This window comes from Octopus bimaculoides, chromosome 6, assembly GCF_001194135.2.
Source record: "Octopus bimaculoides isolate UCB-OBI-ISO-001 chromosome 6, ASM119413v2, whole genome shotgun sequence".
Lineage (NCBI taxonomy): Eukaryota > Metazoa > Mollusca > Cephalopoda > Octopoda > Octopodidae > Octopus > Octopus bimaculoides.
In genome coordinates this window covers 9,428,403-9,443,982 of record NC_068986.1, presented here as the reverse complement: position 1 = coordinate 9,443,982, position 15,580 = coordinate 9,428,403, and the positions used below count along the sequence as shown (strand labels likewise).

General features: G+C 33.0%; 1 protein-coding gene across 1 annotated transcript in view; it reads right to left on the bottom strand.

Annotated features, from left to right (window-relative positions):
• LOC106873546 (uncharacterized) overlaps positions 1–15,580 on the bottom strand; it is a 63,201-nt gene that overhangs the window by 37,392 nt on the left and 10,229 nt on the right. Inside the window, exons 5-10 of the mRNA XM_052968603.1 lie at positions 12,722–12,751; positions 11,588–11,617; positions 6,957–6,983; positions 2,555–2,584; positions 2,022–2,048; positions 1,414–1,446 (exon numbers count right to left, since the gene is read on the bottom strand). Of these exons, the coding sequence (XP_052824563.1) occupies positions 1,414–1,446; positions 2,022–2,048; positions 2,555–2,584; positions 6,957–6,983; positions 11,588–11,591 (121 nt within the window). The 5' untranslated portion in view covers positions 11,592–11,617; positions 12,722–12,751. The remainder of the gene's footprint in view (positions 1–1,413; positions 1,447–2,021; positions 2,049–2,554; positions 2,585–6,956; positions 6,984–11,587; positions 11,618–12,721; positions 12,752–15,580) is intronic.

Below are 15,580 nucleotides of genomic sequence, written 5' to 3'. Positions count from 1 at the left end.
CTTGGATAAGAAAATGAAAGAGTTGCAGAAAAGGAAGGAAGAAACTTGGATAAGAAAATGAAAGAGTTACAGAAAAGGAAGGAAGAAACTGAAAATATGAAAAAAGAAAATTTAATGTTTTTAGTGATTGGCAAGATTCTTCAAAAATGAGTTTTGTTTTATAGAGACATTTAAATGAGGATCTCACAACTAATTTCAATCAGTTTTGTTTATGGAACTCTAAGAAAATATTCCAGAAACCAATGTGTACTACATTTTCCTTGTTACTGATCACACTGCCATAAAAATACCCTTTCTTTCAAGCAAAAGTACAATAAAAGACATTGTACAAACCCAGGTTTCAAGGAATCATAAAATGCTAGGCATTGAACATACTCTTGAAGTTTTCCAGATCAAAATTAAAGCTCTTATACAACACCCACCTTAAAAATCATGTGTTCTATGAAAGCTACAGGCTACAAATCCAGTGAAGCCATCAAACCTGTTTTTTTTTTTTCCTATCTATTGAAAGTCAGTCTGAATAATGACATTTCTTTCCAAATACTTCTATAAACCAGTTATGAATGACAAGCTTTCAGAAGTAGGTCAGTGAAAAAGAAATATCTATTTAAAGCATTCTCAGAGAATCTAAGTTTTGTCAGATTCTTGGAGAATTTATATTCTTCAAGTAGCAGTTTGTTCAAATATTTAGTAAATAACTTAACAGAGTTAATTAAAGGAAATGAAAGAATAGACCCATTCCTCTCACGCACACATACAAAGAGAAACTCTCAAACACTAAATTCATAAACCTCTCTCGAAAGTGCTTATCGTTTTCCTTCAAGACAATTTATTACAGTCAGAAATTCTACTGGAAGTAAAACGATATAACCCTTAAAATAGCATCAATATAGTTGTACTATTATAGTTACCTTCAAATTTTACCATAAACGAAAACACTGAGATACAAGGTTTAAAAAAAAGCTACTGTAAAACTTGGCAGCAAGAATAAATATGGTAATTGTAAAATTGGATCACAAGAACAAATACCATAGCAGTTGGAAATAAAGTTGTAGTGAATTTAACATCTAAAGGCAATTGTGTTAGATTATTCTAGAAGAACTTTCAGTGCAGTATCAAAACCAAGTTTTGTTTCATGTGCATACTTACAGAAAAATTTGGTAAAAGAAAGAACTTGGTGGAGCTACAAGACCAATGAGGTTTAAAAAAAGGACTTTGCTACAGAAGGTAAATATGGTAAAGTTCAAAATTATGAATGAGGTTGTTTGTAATAAATGATAGAGATTAGAAGTAAGATATTATCACAATTACATCAACGACAGGAAATAATTGAGATTTAAGTGGGGGAACAAAAAAAATCACCATACATTAATTAAAACATACAAGATTATCAGATAACATCCAGTTACCTACCATCGGGATCAATATCACTGACCACTTCTTCAACTGGAACAAAAACAGGAGATGCGTCAATAAATGGATAAATGAACAAATTTCTGAACACAGCTGATTAGTATCAAACCACAAAAATATTTCTAGATTAGTTTTTGAACAAAGTAAATGTTTGGCAATCATTCCCAATAATTTCATCCATTTATGCAACAGAAATGAAGGGAGATTCTCTACATTTTATAACTTTTTTGAAGACAAAGTTCTATAATCCTAATGAAAGAATCCTTTAAGATTGTACCACAATGGTCACATTTACAATAGAAAACAGTTAATAGGGCCTCTTTTTTTGGTTTTTCTCCAGTCAGACATCATACTCAACAGAAACAAATAGTAATATTTAATTTTGAATATTAATAACTTATACTACAAACAGATATTACCCAAAATGAACTGTTTATGAACAGTGATTGCTGTGAACAATTATAAAGATATTTGAAGGTACTAAAACTTTTCCATAAAAAAATGTTAAATATCAATTTCTCTATATGAAACCTCTGCAAATTTAATAAACGAGAGAGAGAGAGCAGTGTTGAAATAACATGCAAATCAACCAGAAGGTTGGTACCTACCCACTCCAACTGGAGGTGGTAAATCTTCTATTAATGTGAAACAAAAAATAAAAATTAGTAAATAACACTGATATTTTAAAGAATGTATAATATTATTACACAATCAGCATTTGAGTATTGAATTAGACACAGGACCTTGGTTATCCACACAAAAATATTCACCAGGTTAAATCACTTAAAAGCAGCTGTACATACACATACACGCACTAATATATATATATATATATATATATATATATATATATATATATATCAACAATGCTTGCATTATTAGAATGGCAATGAAAAGCTATGAATGTTTCCTGTGGTTATACAAAACTAATCTAATCTTGACAGTTCTGATCTTTTATTAAAAAGTTAAATTGGAATAAATGGCAACAATATGCTGGAATCTCATGTAACAAGAGTTTGCCTTAGAAAAACTTCGATTTCTAAAGAGATTTTAAAAATTATCAGAGATATCAAATAACTAATGTGGCATACTTTGAATAAAAATGGTGAAGAAAGAGAATCAGGAATAACTAGTTACCTACCATCAACATCAATATCACTGACTTCTTCCACTGGAACAGAAACACGATGGAATTCAAACAAAGATACAATGGAATAATACACATTTATGTCAAAGACTTATTAGTCTTTACACCACAGCAATATTTCTAGCTTAATTTTGGACTAACAAAACTTTATAATCTTCAATCCCCTCACCAACAACTATAGAATAAAGTTTGATTTCTTTGACAAATTAAACTTTTATTAAATTTTATCTAAAAAACAAATTTAAAAAAAAAAACAATTAACTAAATTTCATACCATATTTAAAATCTTGTTTAGAGTTTATTCTCATAATAAAAGCTTTCTGCTCAACAGAAATCCATAGATTTTATAAAACTTTGCAAGGTGATTATTAGTTGAATAATTATCACCAAAGAAAAAATAGAAGAAATATTTCACACAGTTTGTGCCTTAAACATCTTCCAAAATGATTGCTCAAAAGAAACTTCAACAAAAGGACATGATACAATAAAATAGATAGGCCACATTATACATTTACACAGTTCTATTTGTAGGTCCTAACTATCTATAAAGAAATCTTTTCTTCAGAAAAATTTAGAGTTTAGCCGAGATTTTATTCTAACTGATGATTCAAGCATTGATGTGATCAATAAGAAATCTTTGCTAATATTTTGGTTGATGTAACTAAGGGACCAGAGGATTGAACTGAGATTTGTGAATTGATAGGATTTTGTACATTTTCAATGCACAATAATTCTTAAAAATGTCACTAGTAACATTAACAAGAAAATATCAGTTTATTTCCTGACATGAAATCTTAACTATGCTGCTCATTATTATAATAATGCATTAAAAGAGAGTGCCTCCAAAGATAGGACTCAACAACACAAATAATCATAAACTCGGTAGGAAAGAAACTATATAGTATAATCCAACCTATAGTTTAAATATTAATCTAATGATGCCAAAAGTTTCATAAATTTTATAAATTAACATTTCCCCATAAACTGTAGATATTATAACATTAAAAATAAGGTGAGCTCCAGTTGCATTAAAACTTGGGCTGCTCCCATAGCTACTATATAACTGAGAAAGCCTTGAAACATTAATGCACCAAAGAACAATACTCTATGTGTGCTCTATCTGTAAGCTAATTTGGGAGGGGACTTTTTTTAAAGCTGTTTTTTATTAGTAAAACCTTCCACAGTTAATCTCTATAGAATGGTGATGCCAGCCAGCAGCAAATGTTTTTTTTTCTTCTGTTTCATGTATTGTGTTGCATTGGGTTCTAGTTGTAAATGCAGGATCAACCAATGAGAAAGTGCCATTCCTGTTAAGTCTGACACAACAGTTGATGTAATGAAGTTTACAACTCACATGTTTACACTGAAATTCCTATATTGCACTGGTCGTCTGTTCTGCAAATCTTTAGTTTCATGTTGACCAGAAAGATTTTCATTCCAGTATTTTTGTAATTTACTCTGACAGTGAGTTTATGGGGAGGTATGATACATGTTCTGTTTTAAGACATATTCATCCACTCTGTAACTCAGGTGCACTTGGTTCTTCTAGTGTGTGTGTGTGTGTGTGTGTGTGTGGTAGTAGTATACTACATAAGCTATATATGTGTTGGTTTTTGTTTTTTACTGAGTGCTCTATTGGTTGTATCAATGTAGGTGAATGTGTTGTATGGTCAACTAATATATATTAATCTATAGAATAATCTACTAATCTCTTCAAGGCATCCATTATTAATTAATGTTTGTTTCACTTGTAACATTTCTTTATCACCATCATCATCATCTGTCTGCTTTCCATGCTGGCATGGATTGGACTGGTTGTCACAGTCTGAGTTATTTACAGTTATTTTGCACAATCCATTTTGAGCACAATTTCTGTGTATGGATGTTTTTTTTAACACCTACCACTTTACAGAATCTTTTGAATGTATTTTACTGTAGCACAAACATGAGTGAAGTCACCAATTCAATGTTTGTTTCACTCCACAGGTCGACAGTCTTACTCCAGTGCTGTGTGTCATCAATGGTTGCAGTCATTTATTTATGGGTGGGGACGATCACTTTCAGCAGGTATGTAAAGGCATTTATGATTTTGGTGTATACTGAAGTCTTTTATGTGTCATTCCTTATCCTACACTTATTTCCCAAAAGAGAGTGCTGTTATGCTAGACCTGTGTGTGATTGTAAATTTAAGAATGGAATTATTTTCAAGGTCAACTTAAAAGACTATAACCCTGTTCTTCCATATTTCTCTCTATATAAATATATCATTGACACATCTGCTGTAAATGATGAAGTTCTGTTTAGGAATACTACAAATAAGGGCCTAGGGGCAGACTTCATGGAGCCACCATCCCCTAGGAGTACAGATCATTATGAAGTAAAATATAAATCTAAAATCAATTCTTAAAGATGGCATACACAAACTATGAACACCACCAGGGGCAAACCTTTCAATTATAAGCTGACATTTGCTGTTTTGTCACTTCTAAGCAGTATTCCCAGAATCCATTGAAGCCTATCGCAAACTGTGGAAACAACACGCCACTACCAGGAACCTTTCATTCAGATGACAAAACAGAGAAGGTATGGAAATGTTTAAAGAGTCATAGATTTAGGAATGCTACCATTCCAAACTATACATAACTGACTAAACTTGAACATAGCTCTATCTAGACTATATATATATATATTCATTCTTTGTTGTTTATAATTGCATACAATATTTAGAGAAAAAAAAAAAATTTTAAATTCCTCTTCAAATGTATTGTTTTATCCTCTGGGAGTGTGCAAGGTGACCAGTGGATATTCTTTCAGAAAACTACAATATATATTTTGAATTGAGAAATCACAAGCTGAGTCAAGTGCTGACGAATATAATAGGCCTTAAATCGAAAAGGTTTTTTTTAGGTAAAACTCGTCATAAAACTAATAAGCTGTCTTAATGTTACTTACAAAACAATTTACAAACAGAAAATCTTAAATACTAATCAAAGTTTTATTTGAGACTAGCAGAAATACCCGGCTTTGCCCGGGTTAAAGAGAATAATGAAATCTAAAAACGCTGTCTAGACTACGCAACCCTCAACTGTTAGTAGCTACGATACCATATTTCTACATTAATAACTCTCCAATCCATGCCAGCATGGAACATAGACATTAAGTGGAATGCCAGTCTCTCATCTAGGAGGGCCTTGAAATCAATGTTACCAACTGGGGACTATGTGTGTCGTAGTGATAATATTGTGGCTATAAAAACAAGTTCATTATGTTTTGCTAATGGTCTGTCAGTCAATAAATATCACAAGTAAACTACAAGAGATATACTCTCTAGCTGTCCCTAAAATAAGAAAATGGTGAAATATACCAAAATTCATTTTCAAGATAAAGGAACTTAAAAATAAAAGAAGTACATTTGTTAAAAGTAATTTAAGTTCCTTGGTTTTTAATATGATTTTATTTGATTATACATAAGTGAGACATGGGTTGCTACAAAGAGGATAGAACATCGATTGGCTATGATGCAAAGGGCCATGGAGGAATATCCATGCTAGGAATATCATTACAAGAATATATTCAAAATGAGATAATTTAAAATTGGAGCAAAGATTACAATGTGATTGCAGAATACCAAAAGCACAAGTTCCGCTGGGCAGGACATGTTGCAGGGTTTCCAGACAAAAGGTGGACCTGTGCAGATGCTAAGTGGTATCCATGAGATCAAAAAAAAGCCACCTGGAAGGCTACCACAATGGTGAGAAGACAATCTAGTTAAGCAATATGGTTCAAGATAGAAAAGAATGGCACAATCAAGACAGAATTGGAAGTGCATTGTGACCAGCGGTGTTTAACAGCATCTGGAGATCTGGTCAATACTGTAAATTATTAAAACGGCAAAGTGAGTTTGAATTTGAATAAAATTAAAATTGAGCAGATTTGTAGTGAGTATGTATTAACAGGGAACACACTGTAGTCACCAGATAGTCATATCTGGGGTATATGATATTCATTCTTAACAGTGATTCGTTTTAATGTGATAGAAAAGTCAATTTAATCCATCTTTTTGTAGTCATAACAAATTTATCTGAATCTATCAAAGTTGTTGGATATTTCTAAGAGTGCCAGACGATGTATGAAAGAAAGCTGAAGCATGTGCAGTCACACACAAACACAATTTTGCAAGTAAACTCACATGTAGCAAATATTACAAACAGAAATAATTTCTAAAAAATATGCCTCAAACAAAAATCCAAAATTAACCATTTATGAATTGCTACAAAGATTGTCAAAAGTATTAAGAATTTTCTATTTAAATTGCAAAGAATTTTTATATATAAAGCTCTTGAAAAGAGAATAAAGTGAAAACAGCATGCAAATCAACCAGAAGGTTGGTACCTACCCACTCCAACTGGAGGTGGTAAATCTTCTATTAATGTAAAACAAAAATTAAAAATCAATAATATTAATATATTAAAGAATGTAATAATATATTGTGATTACATTATCATATATGTAATATATTACATTGTCAGATATATGATATTATTATTATTTTATTACATTGTCAACATTTGAGTAGTGAAATACAGTCAAGACTTTAGATTGTGTTCAACCTTTAGAAGTGCATAAAAGTATATTTTATCAACTGCATATCAATTAATAAAGTACAATGGTATAGTGAAAAGTATAGAATATATTTCAATTACAAAGATGATTTCAAAAGCACAATTATTGATATTAAAAAAAAAAAGAAACTAAAAGATTTAAATGCATTAAAGCTTTCATCATTTTCTCCTGGCAGTTTTAATGTTCTTTAAACATGGACCCTAAAGATAAGGATGGACTAAAGGTGGCTGACACCAGACCACAGATGGCATTTAAGATGACAAGCTACAAGGGAGCACTGTGGATCAGTTGATTGGCCTGTAGAACAGGGAATTCAGTCTTAAAGATTGGAGCAAATCAAATATTGGTAACCACAGTTAGATGGCAGTAATTGTAATTTTTTAGTCATATTATCAGGACCCAGAAGTTGTGTGCCCGCATCCTCAGTGATCAGAGGGACAGAAAACAGCTTCATGGGCAACAAAGATAAAACTGGAATGATGCTATCAAGGACTAAATAGGGAATAAGTGCCTGGCAGAATACTGAGACCTCACATGAATGGATACATCCCTCCCAGCCAGGTCTTCTCTCTAAAAATTCAAGTTGAACTTCACTCCTGGTGGGTTTGAAAGAAAAAAAAATCCATGGGCACTGAAAATCCTTTGAATATTTATTTTATTTTTAAGCAGAAAGATATTCGCAATAATGTCTACTCTACACCTGAGTTTCAAAGAGATTTCAGATTAACAAGAAAAACCAGGTTTATAATTTGTCATATATTGAAGTGAGGAATATCTAAGGGACCTCAAACTTTCAGACAAGAATCCAACAAATTCTTTTGTCTAAACTGAACAACATTCATTAAAGAACACTGTAAGGGATAAACTAATCCCTAATCCACCAAGATCTACAATAAGCAAACTTGTATACAAAAATTAGCAACAAACGGTAGTTCTCTCTAATAGTATTGATAGTGAAGTTCTCCTTAATACAAAACTATTGGGTCATACCATAAATAATGTGGGTTTTTTTGTACTTTTATTTTTCAAAATGAAGATAAATTTTTAAAAATCTAAAATATACTCTCCTTCATTTTCTACAATGCTCTTCCATCTATCTAGTAGATTTGCAAGGCCCCTTTTCCAAAATTTACTTGTCCATGACAAAATATACTCCTCCAGTACTGTTCTGACCTCATCTACAAAATTCATACTTTTTCCGTCCAAACGATTTTGTGATTGTGGAATAAATAATAATCAAATGGGGGCAATGTCTGGCAAATGGGGTGTGTGGGGCATTGTTTCCCATTCAAACTGCTCCAGCCTTTGGAGTGTCATTCTCACTGTGTGGCTGAGCATTATCTTAATGGAAGAACACCTTTCGTCTTGAAACCAAAGATGGTCATTTATTTTTCTAACTGCTCACAGTAGATCTCTGTATCATTTGGTTTAGGCTTAAAAGTTCAAAGTGGACTAAACCTTTTGTATCCCACCAAACAGATAACAAAACCTTATGTGGGTGAAGACCTTCTTTAGTCTGGGGTGCTGGAGTTTCTCCTTTCCCTACCCACTGTCTTTGGCACTTGACATTTTTATAGAGAAACCATTTCTTGTCAACAATCACTAATCGGTCCAAAAAAGGTTCATTCACTCTCTGCGTGCAATTAGACTGGGAAAGTTTGTGAAGAACCCATTGACTCAATTTGCTGACTTTTCCAATGGTACGCCAGGTGGCAATGAATGGTTGAATGACCAAATTCAAGCTTCACTGCTAGTTTCTCAACAGTTATGATGGGATCTTATTCCACCAGGGTTTCCAGGGTGTCCTCATCGAGCTTTACAGATCTTCCAGAATGAAGATCATCTTCTAAGGCTGTAGTTTCTGGTTCAGAATTTCTGGAACTACTGTTGACACTGGCTTACGCTTATTGTTCCATCTCCATATACTGCATTAATATTCCTCACAGCTTCTGTTGCCTTTATTGAACTCATAAAGCAAAATATGCTTTGTCACTTCCATTATGGCTTTGAAAAAAAATAACTGTTAAAATCAATCTGCACTCTTCAAAACTTGCACTAAGAATAAGGGCAAGGTAAAATTACCACTTGCTTTTATAGCAAGTTGATGCAGGTAGTTTAACCCGTCCTCCTCCGACTTTTAGTTCATGCAATTGAAAAAACTGCATTATTTATGGGACGACCCGATATAATTAATTCTCTCTAATAATATTCACAATGAAGTAGCATTTATTGATATTATCAAACAACATATGGATCTGCTGAATTAAATTCAATAGCAGTGTAATTTTATATTACTTTGCCAATTTGTGTGTGAATGTAATTATACACACATTCACACACACACACACACACACACACAATTATACAAAGAGAAAGGATTCTTTGACTTCACAAGAGCCTGTAGTACCCCCACCCACCTGCTAACAATGAATAAAATGGTAAAAGACTGGGTCTGACCAGAACTAATACATAGCATCATCTGGTTTACCTACCCTCAATGTCAGCATCATTGACCACTTCTTCAACTGGAACAGAAATAGGATAGAATTCAACAAAAATATAAAATGAAGGTGTATATCCACTGAAAGACTTAACAGGTTTAATCATAAACCACTGCAGTAGTTATTGATTAATATTAAAGATTAAAAACAACACTCAGGAATCCAACAATTGATTGATTATTAGATGTTATCTAAAGATATTGCATTCTGGTCATCTGGGGGAAATAAATTTAGTAGATTAAATATCTGACACGTTTTCAAATCTATTCATTCCTTTTAGTATTGTAGATAGAACTACAACATCTGATACATTTGTAGAATGTCTTCTCAACAATAAACCAATTAGTGTTTAAGATGAGAGTAAAAGACAAAGCAGGGGGGGGGAGCCTTAATGAGAAGTGTTACGTCAAAGTGAACAATGGCTGAACATAATATAAAGTGTGAAAGAAGAAAACATGAACAGCCATGTATTGACAGTTTCAGAACTGATAGAGATATTAATGGAAGAAGCAAAATTCAATCAGGATACTCAGTAATGATATCAGTTCAATAATCTAGAATTACAGCCATACTTCTACTACATATGGCCTGCTGGATAAGAATGGTATTATCTTTAGTTTACAAATAAAAGGTTTCAGTCAGAATCTATTGTAAGACTACATTCACAGACAGTGAGAGAGAGACACTAACTCTAGCAATCAGGGATCACACAACTGTGTAAATATAAACATTGGAAATATAGAGACAAGGTTGATAATGTTAATGTAAATTTGTTAGCAATGAAACTTAACTTTATCCAAATTAAAATAACATAGGAAAATAATTAATATATTAGTTGGAAACTCATTTAAAACTAAAGTAAATGAAGGAGGAATACACAGACGGAATTTAATTGAACAGACAAATTCTGGTTCTTTATAAAATGATTTACTTTGCAGAACCTCAAATGTGTTTAGTTGTCAACTGCTGAAGACTAATTTAAAAGCATAAAAGAAAAGCTGAACAAGTTTGTGTACACTTAAATATGAACGGACCTTTCTTGCAGTAACTATCTCAAAAAAGAAATTCTCCCTCCTACACAACTATGCAACATTTTATTAATTCAGTTCTATATTTAAGAAATGAGGAATTATGTACATTATTTGTCCTCATCTTGTTTGTTGTTAACACAATGTTTCGGCTGATATACCCTCCACAGCCTTCATTAAGTGTCTTGGGGAAATTTTGAACTTAGGTGCTCATTCCTAAGGTTAGTGTTGTTAGTGCCTACACACACACACACACACACACACACACACACACACACACACACACACACACACACACACACACACACACAAAGTGGGGCAAACAGTTGCTCAAGAAATATTTAAGTATTACAGCCATTTTATTCAAGAGGACCAACAGACTGAATTAACCCTTATTCTTTAATATATATTTTTGTTGTGATTTTTCTTTGTTTTTTGTTTTTTTGTTTTTTTTTTACTGATGAGGTTTGCAGCTAATAATGAAATTGTTGTTCCATCTCAAATGTAGTAACAATCATCATCACCATTGATGTAATGTGAAATTAAAGTGAGTGGAACAAATATTACAGGACCGAAGTATTTGCAGCAAACTCTTCTCCTTGACGCCAACCAAAAAATGGTTTTCGTTTAGAGTATGTCTGATATAACAATACATAACTTTCTTAAAGTATACTTCTGCTATATCTTAACAACACATTTCAAGATTTAATTGTCTTTATAAGGAAGGTAATTAAATGAATTAAATTGAACCAATACAACAGCTAGATATCAAGATAACTAAAATTATGACTTTAGAAGTTTTAGTAAGTGGAATTCTTCTATGACTACAGGAAAACTCCAGGAAACATCATGCAAACCAGACAACTGATACCTACCCATAAAACTAGGAGGCGGCAAATTCTCAGCTTTATAAGACAAAAGATAGAACAAAATAAATACTGACAGGTTCGGGACAAAAATCAGGATGTCAGAAGTAAAAATTAAAATATCTCTTAGTAAAAAAAAAAATAATAATAATAATAATTAAAAATAAAATTTATAGGTTTATTATAATTAAGTTGTGTTGAAAAACTTGCCATGATACTTTCAAGACAAGAGTTTGACTGATTTTACAAAATAATGCCATTTGAATAGTAGAAAGACATTTCTCAGCGCAATGGTTCAACAGTAATTTAGGGATAATCCACAAATTCAATGCAAATTAACTGGAACTAATCCCTTGTTATGTGACAATTATAAATGAAATTCTGATAGAGTTGGCCCATGGTAGAAAGGGAGCTAATCTCTGTGGTACAATCAACCTCAGGGTTGGCCAAATGAGACGGGGGGGGGGAGACAGAGAGATGTAACAAGTTGTAGGAATTTAAAACCTATTCTAAAGAGGTTATTGATATTTGATGATAGAGTGAGTTGGTTGAGCAACAACAGGTGACAATGTTTCAGAAGAAACTGTTATGAAGAGACTCGTCTCTGCATGACTCAGCATTGAGACTCACAGTAAAAGACAGAAGAAAAGAAAAAAAAAAACTGTACGAATACCAGGTGATATCACATATTGATATCTAATCAGTATTATAATAAAAATGTTTCAAATTTTGGTACAAAGGGGGAAGGGGTTAACTGATTATACTGATCCCAGTACATAACTGGTACTTTATTTGATCAACCCTCAAAAAGATGAGAGCAAAATTAGCCTTGGTAGGATTTAAACTCAGAACTTAAAAGAGCCAAACGAAATGCTAATAACAATCGTTTTTACTGGAAGGAGAAGGCCTGAAATTTGGGGAGAAGGGATTAAGTCGATTACATCGACCCAGTATGCAACTGGTACTTAATTTATCGACCCCGAAAGGATGAAAGGCAAAGTTGACCCCAGTGGAATTTGAACTCAAAACGTAGCAGCAGATGAAATACCGCTAAGCATTTCGCCCGGCGTGCTAATGATTCTGCCAGCTCGCCACCTTCATAATGATAATAATAATAATAATAGAATATTGTACAATACCTACCCTTACGATAAGTAGTTTGTATTTCTTCCTCTGAACGAAAAATAAAATCAATATCAATACACTGTCACTGAAGTTTCAGAAACAAACAGAGATATAGACAGACGGACACACACACACACACACACACAAAATAGAAGTGATTTTCCTGGTCTAAAATCGAACAAATTTGTTCCAAAAACAATGCACAATTCTGTTTGGCTTTCATTAATTAATAGTTAAATCAAATTTACTTCATTAAAAATATATACTTTGATGCAAAAGACAAATGAAAATTGAAAACAATTTTTGAAATTTCAATAATTTTTACATCAGATTGTTTCCAGTGCTAATTTTGTAAGTCTGGTACTTGCTCTGTTGGTTTCTTTGTTGAACTGCTAAGTTACAGGGACATAGACAAACCAACATCTGTTGTTAAGCAATAAGAAACGAACACACACACACACCTGATTTTTCGTTTGTTATTTTGGTGATAATCGTTAAGAACCACAGCAAACTATGGACTTGAACAGAGTAAAAGGGATCAGGGGGAACACCAGCTTGGAATAAATATATCACTCAGAGTTACTGGACAAATAAACTTTAAAGAAACCAACAGATTAAAAGATTAACAAACAGCATTGGTGGATTAAGCTTTCACATAAAGAATAAGTGGAAAGCTTATTGGAAAGAAATTAGTCAGGTCAAAGAAATCTCGAGATGCAATTTCAGAGAATTAAAACAACTCATGAAAATATATTAGGTAATTAAAGTTGAACCAAAAGCCAAGAATTATTCACACGATTCTGGAATAGTAATACCATTATTATTACTCTGAAGATAGTGACAATGGAAGTCAGTCAAAATTATTTCTTTTTTACAGTGAGACAACAACAACAATAGTAGTAGTAGTAATAATAATAATAATAATGGTTTCAAATTTTGGTACCAGACCAGCAATCATAAGGGAGGAGGAAAGTGGATTACATTGATTCCAGTGTTCAAAAGGGATATTTTTACTGACCCTGAAAGGCAAAGTGAAATCTGGTAGAATTTGAGCTCAGAATATAAAGACAGACGAAATGTCACTCGGCATTTTGTATGGCATGGCAATGATTCTGCCAGCTTGCTGTCTTCATATTGGGATGGAATTGGCCTGGCTTATGCTGTTGCATAATCAATAGGCATACTTCACTTGTGACAATTTTTAAGGGCACAGTGTTCAGAAACACTGTGCCCTTAAAAGATGGTAGAAAAGATGGGCTACAGTAAATATTCTGCTCAATACTACAGATTTGATTGTCAGATGCTTGACCATAACCAGTTCGTGATGTCCCTTGGTGGCTGACAATATGTGCATCTCTGATCATGAGCAGAATAGCTATGTGTTGAGAGGAATTCTTTGGGGTTTGGATAATTCACCTCTAGATACATGGATGTTTCATTTAGCATTCTCAAACAACACTTATTCAAGGACCTTTTGAGTGGGATGGTTACTCAACCTGAAGAAAATTTTAAATAGGCTCGACCTGCAAGATCATGCACTGTTAATCTTGATATAAGATCACCATGTCGTGCACATATGGTTGTGATGCATGTGCCTGGTGTACCCTTATCAGACGGGCAGTCATGATGGGTATACTGGGCTTTGTATATTTGTACCCCAAGTGTCACTTTGATGGCATACGCTGCTCTCTCACTCAAGAATGATAATAAACCCTACTTTGATATATTCATTTAATGGTTTCAGTCGTTGGACTGTGACCATTCTGGGGCTTTACCTTTCAGGGTTTAACATTGACTCGGTATTTATTTTGTCAACATAGGAGGATGAAACACAAAGTTGTCAAGGGCAGGATTTGAACTCAGAATGGAAACAGTTGTAATGAAATGCCACAAAGGTGCTCTGCACATTCTACCACACACACACACACACACACACATACAGGCACACAGGTTACTGGGAACATGGTCACTTTGGTTAATAGGAACACAACTATATATAAATCTTAAATACAAAACTGAATTAAACAATCTGATATTTATGACATTTAAAAGCATTGAAGAACAATCATTTTTCTTTAACAATCTATTATCTAAGTGGGTAAAAGATTGGAAAAATAAGATTATTAAATGTAAAAATCGGGCAACACACACAAAACCAAAAAAAAAAAAACTACTAAATTAAGAAACTGAGAAAATATTTGTGTTAAAAGCAAAAAAAAAAAACTTGAATATTTTATCTAACTTCAAACTTTATAGTCAACTGAAAGACAGTTTTGCAACTAGAAAATATAGTTATGGTAGAGATTCTAGGTTTATATTGGAACTGTATGTTCTTTGTTTATTGGTTATTTCTTGAATATTTAACCAATTCTGTACATTCTATCAAACTATAAAGACTAACACCTTAAAAAGAATCTTCCAAAATTCTATAATATACACGGCACAGAGATCTGGACATATATTCTTATGCACAAAGATACATACATATCCTCTGGTGATATATGTATTACAAGCATACATGCGTAACTACATATGTACATACGTATATATCCACACCATCTGATTATAAGAATCATATACATTGCTGCTTTGACTGGCTTCCGTACCAGTGGCACATAAAAAGCATCATCCGATTGTGGTCGATGCCAGCTCTGTGCTGGTGGCATGTAAAAAGGACCCACTACACTCTCGGAGTGGTTGGCGTTAGAAAGGGCATCCAGCTGTAGAAGCACTGCCAGATCAGATTGGGGCCTGGTGCAGCCTTCTGGCTTCCCAGACCTCGGTTGAACTGTCCAACCCATGCCAGCATGGAAAACGGACGCTAAACGATGATGATGTAATATATATATATATGTATATATATATATATATATATAT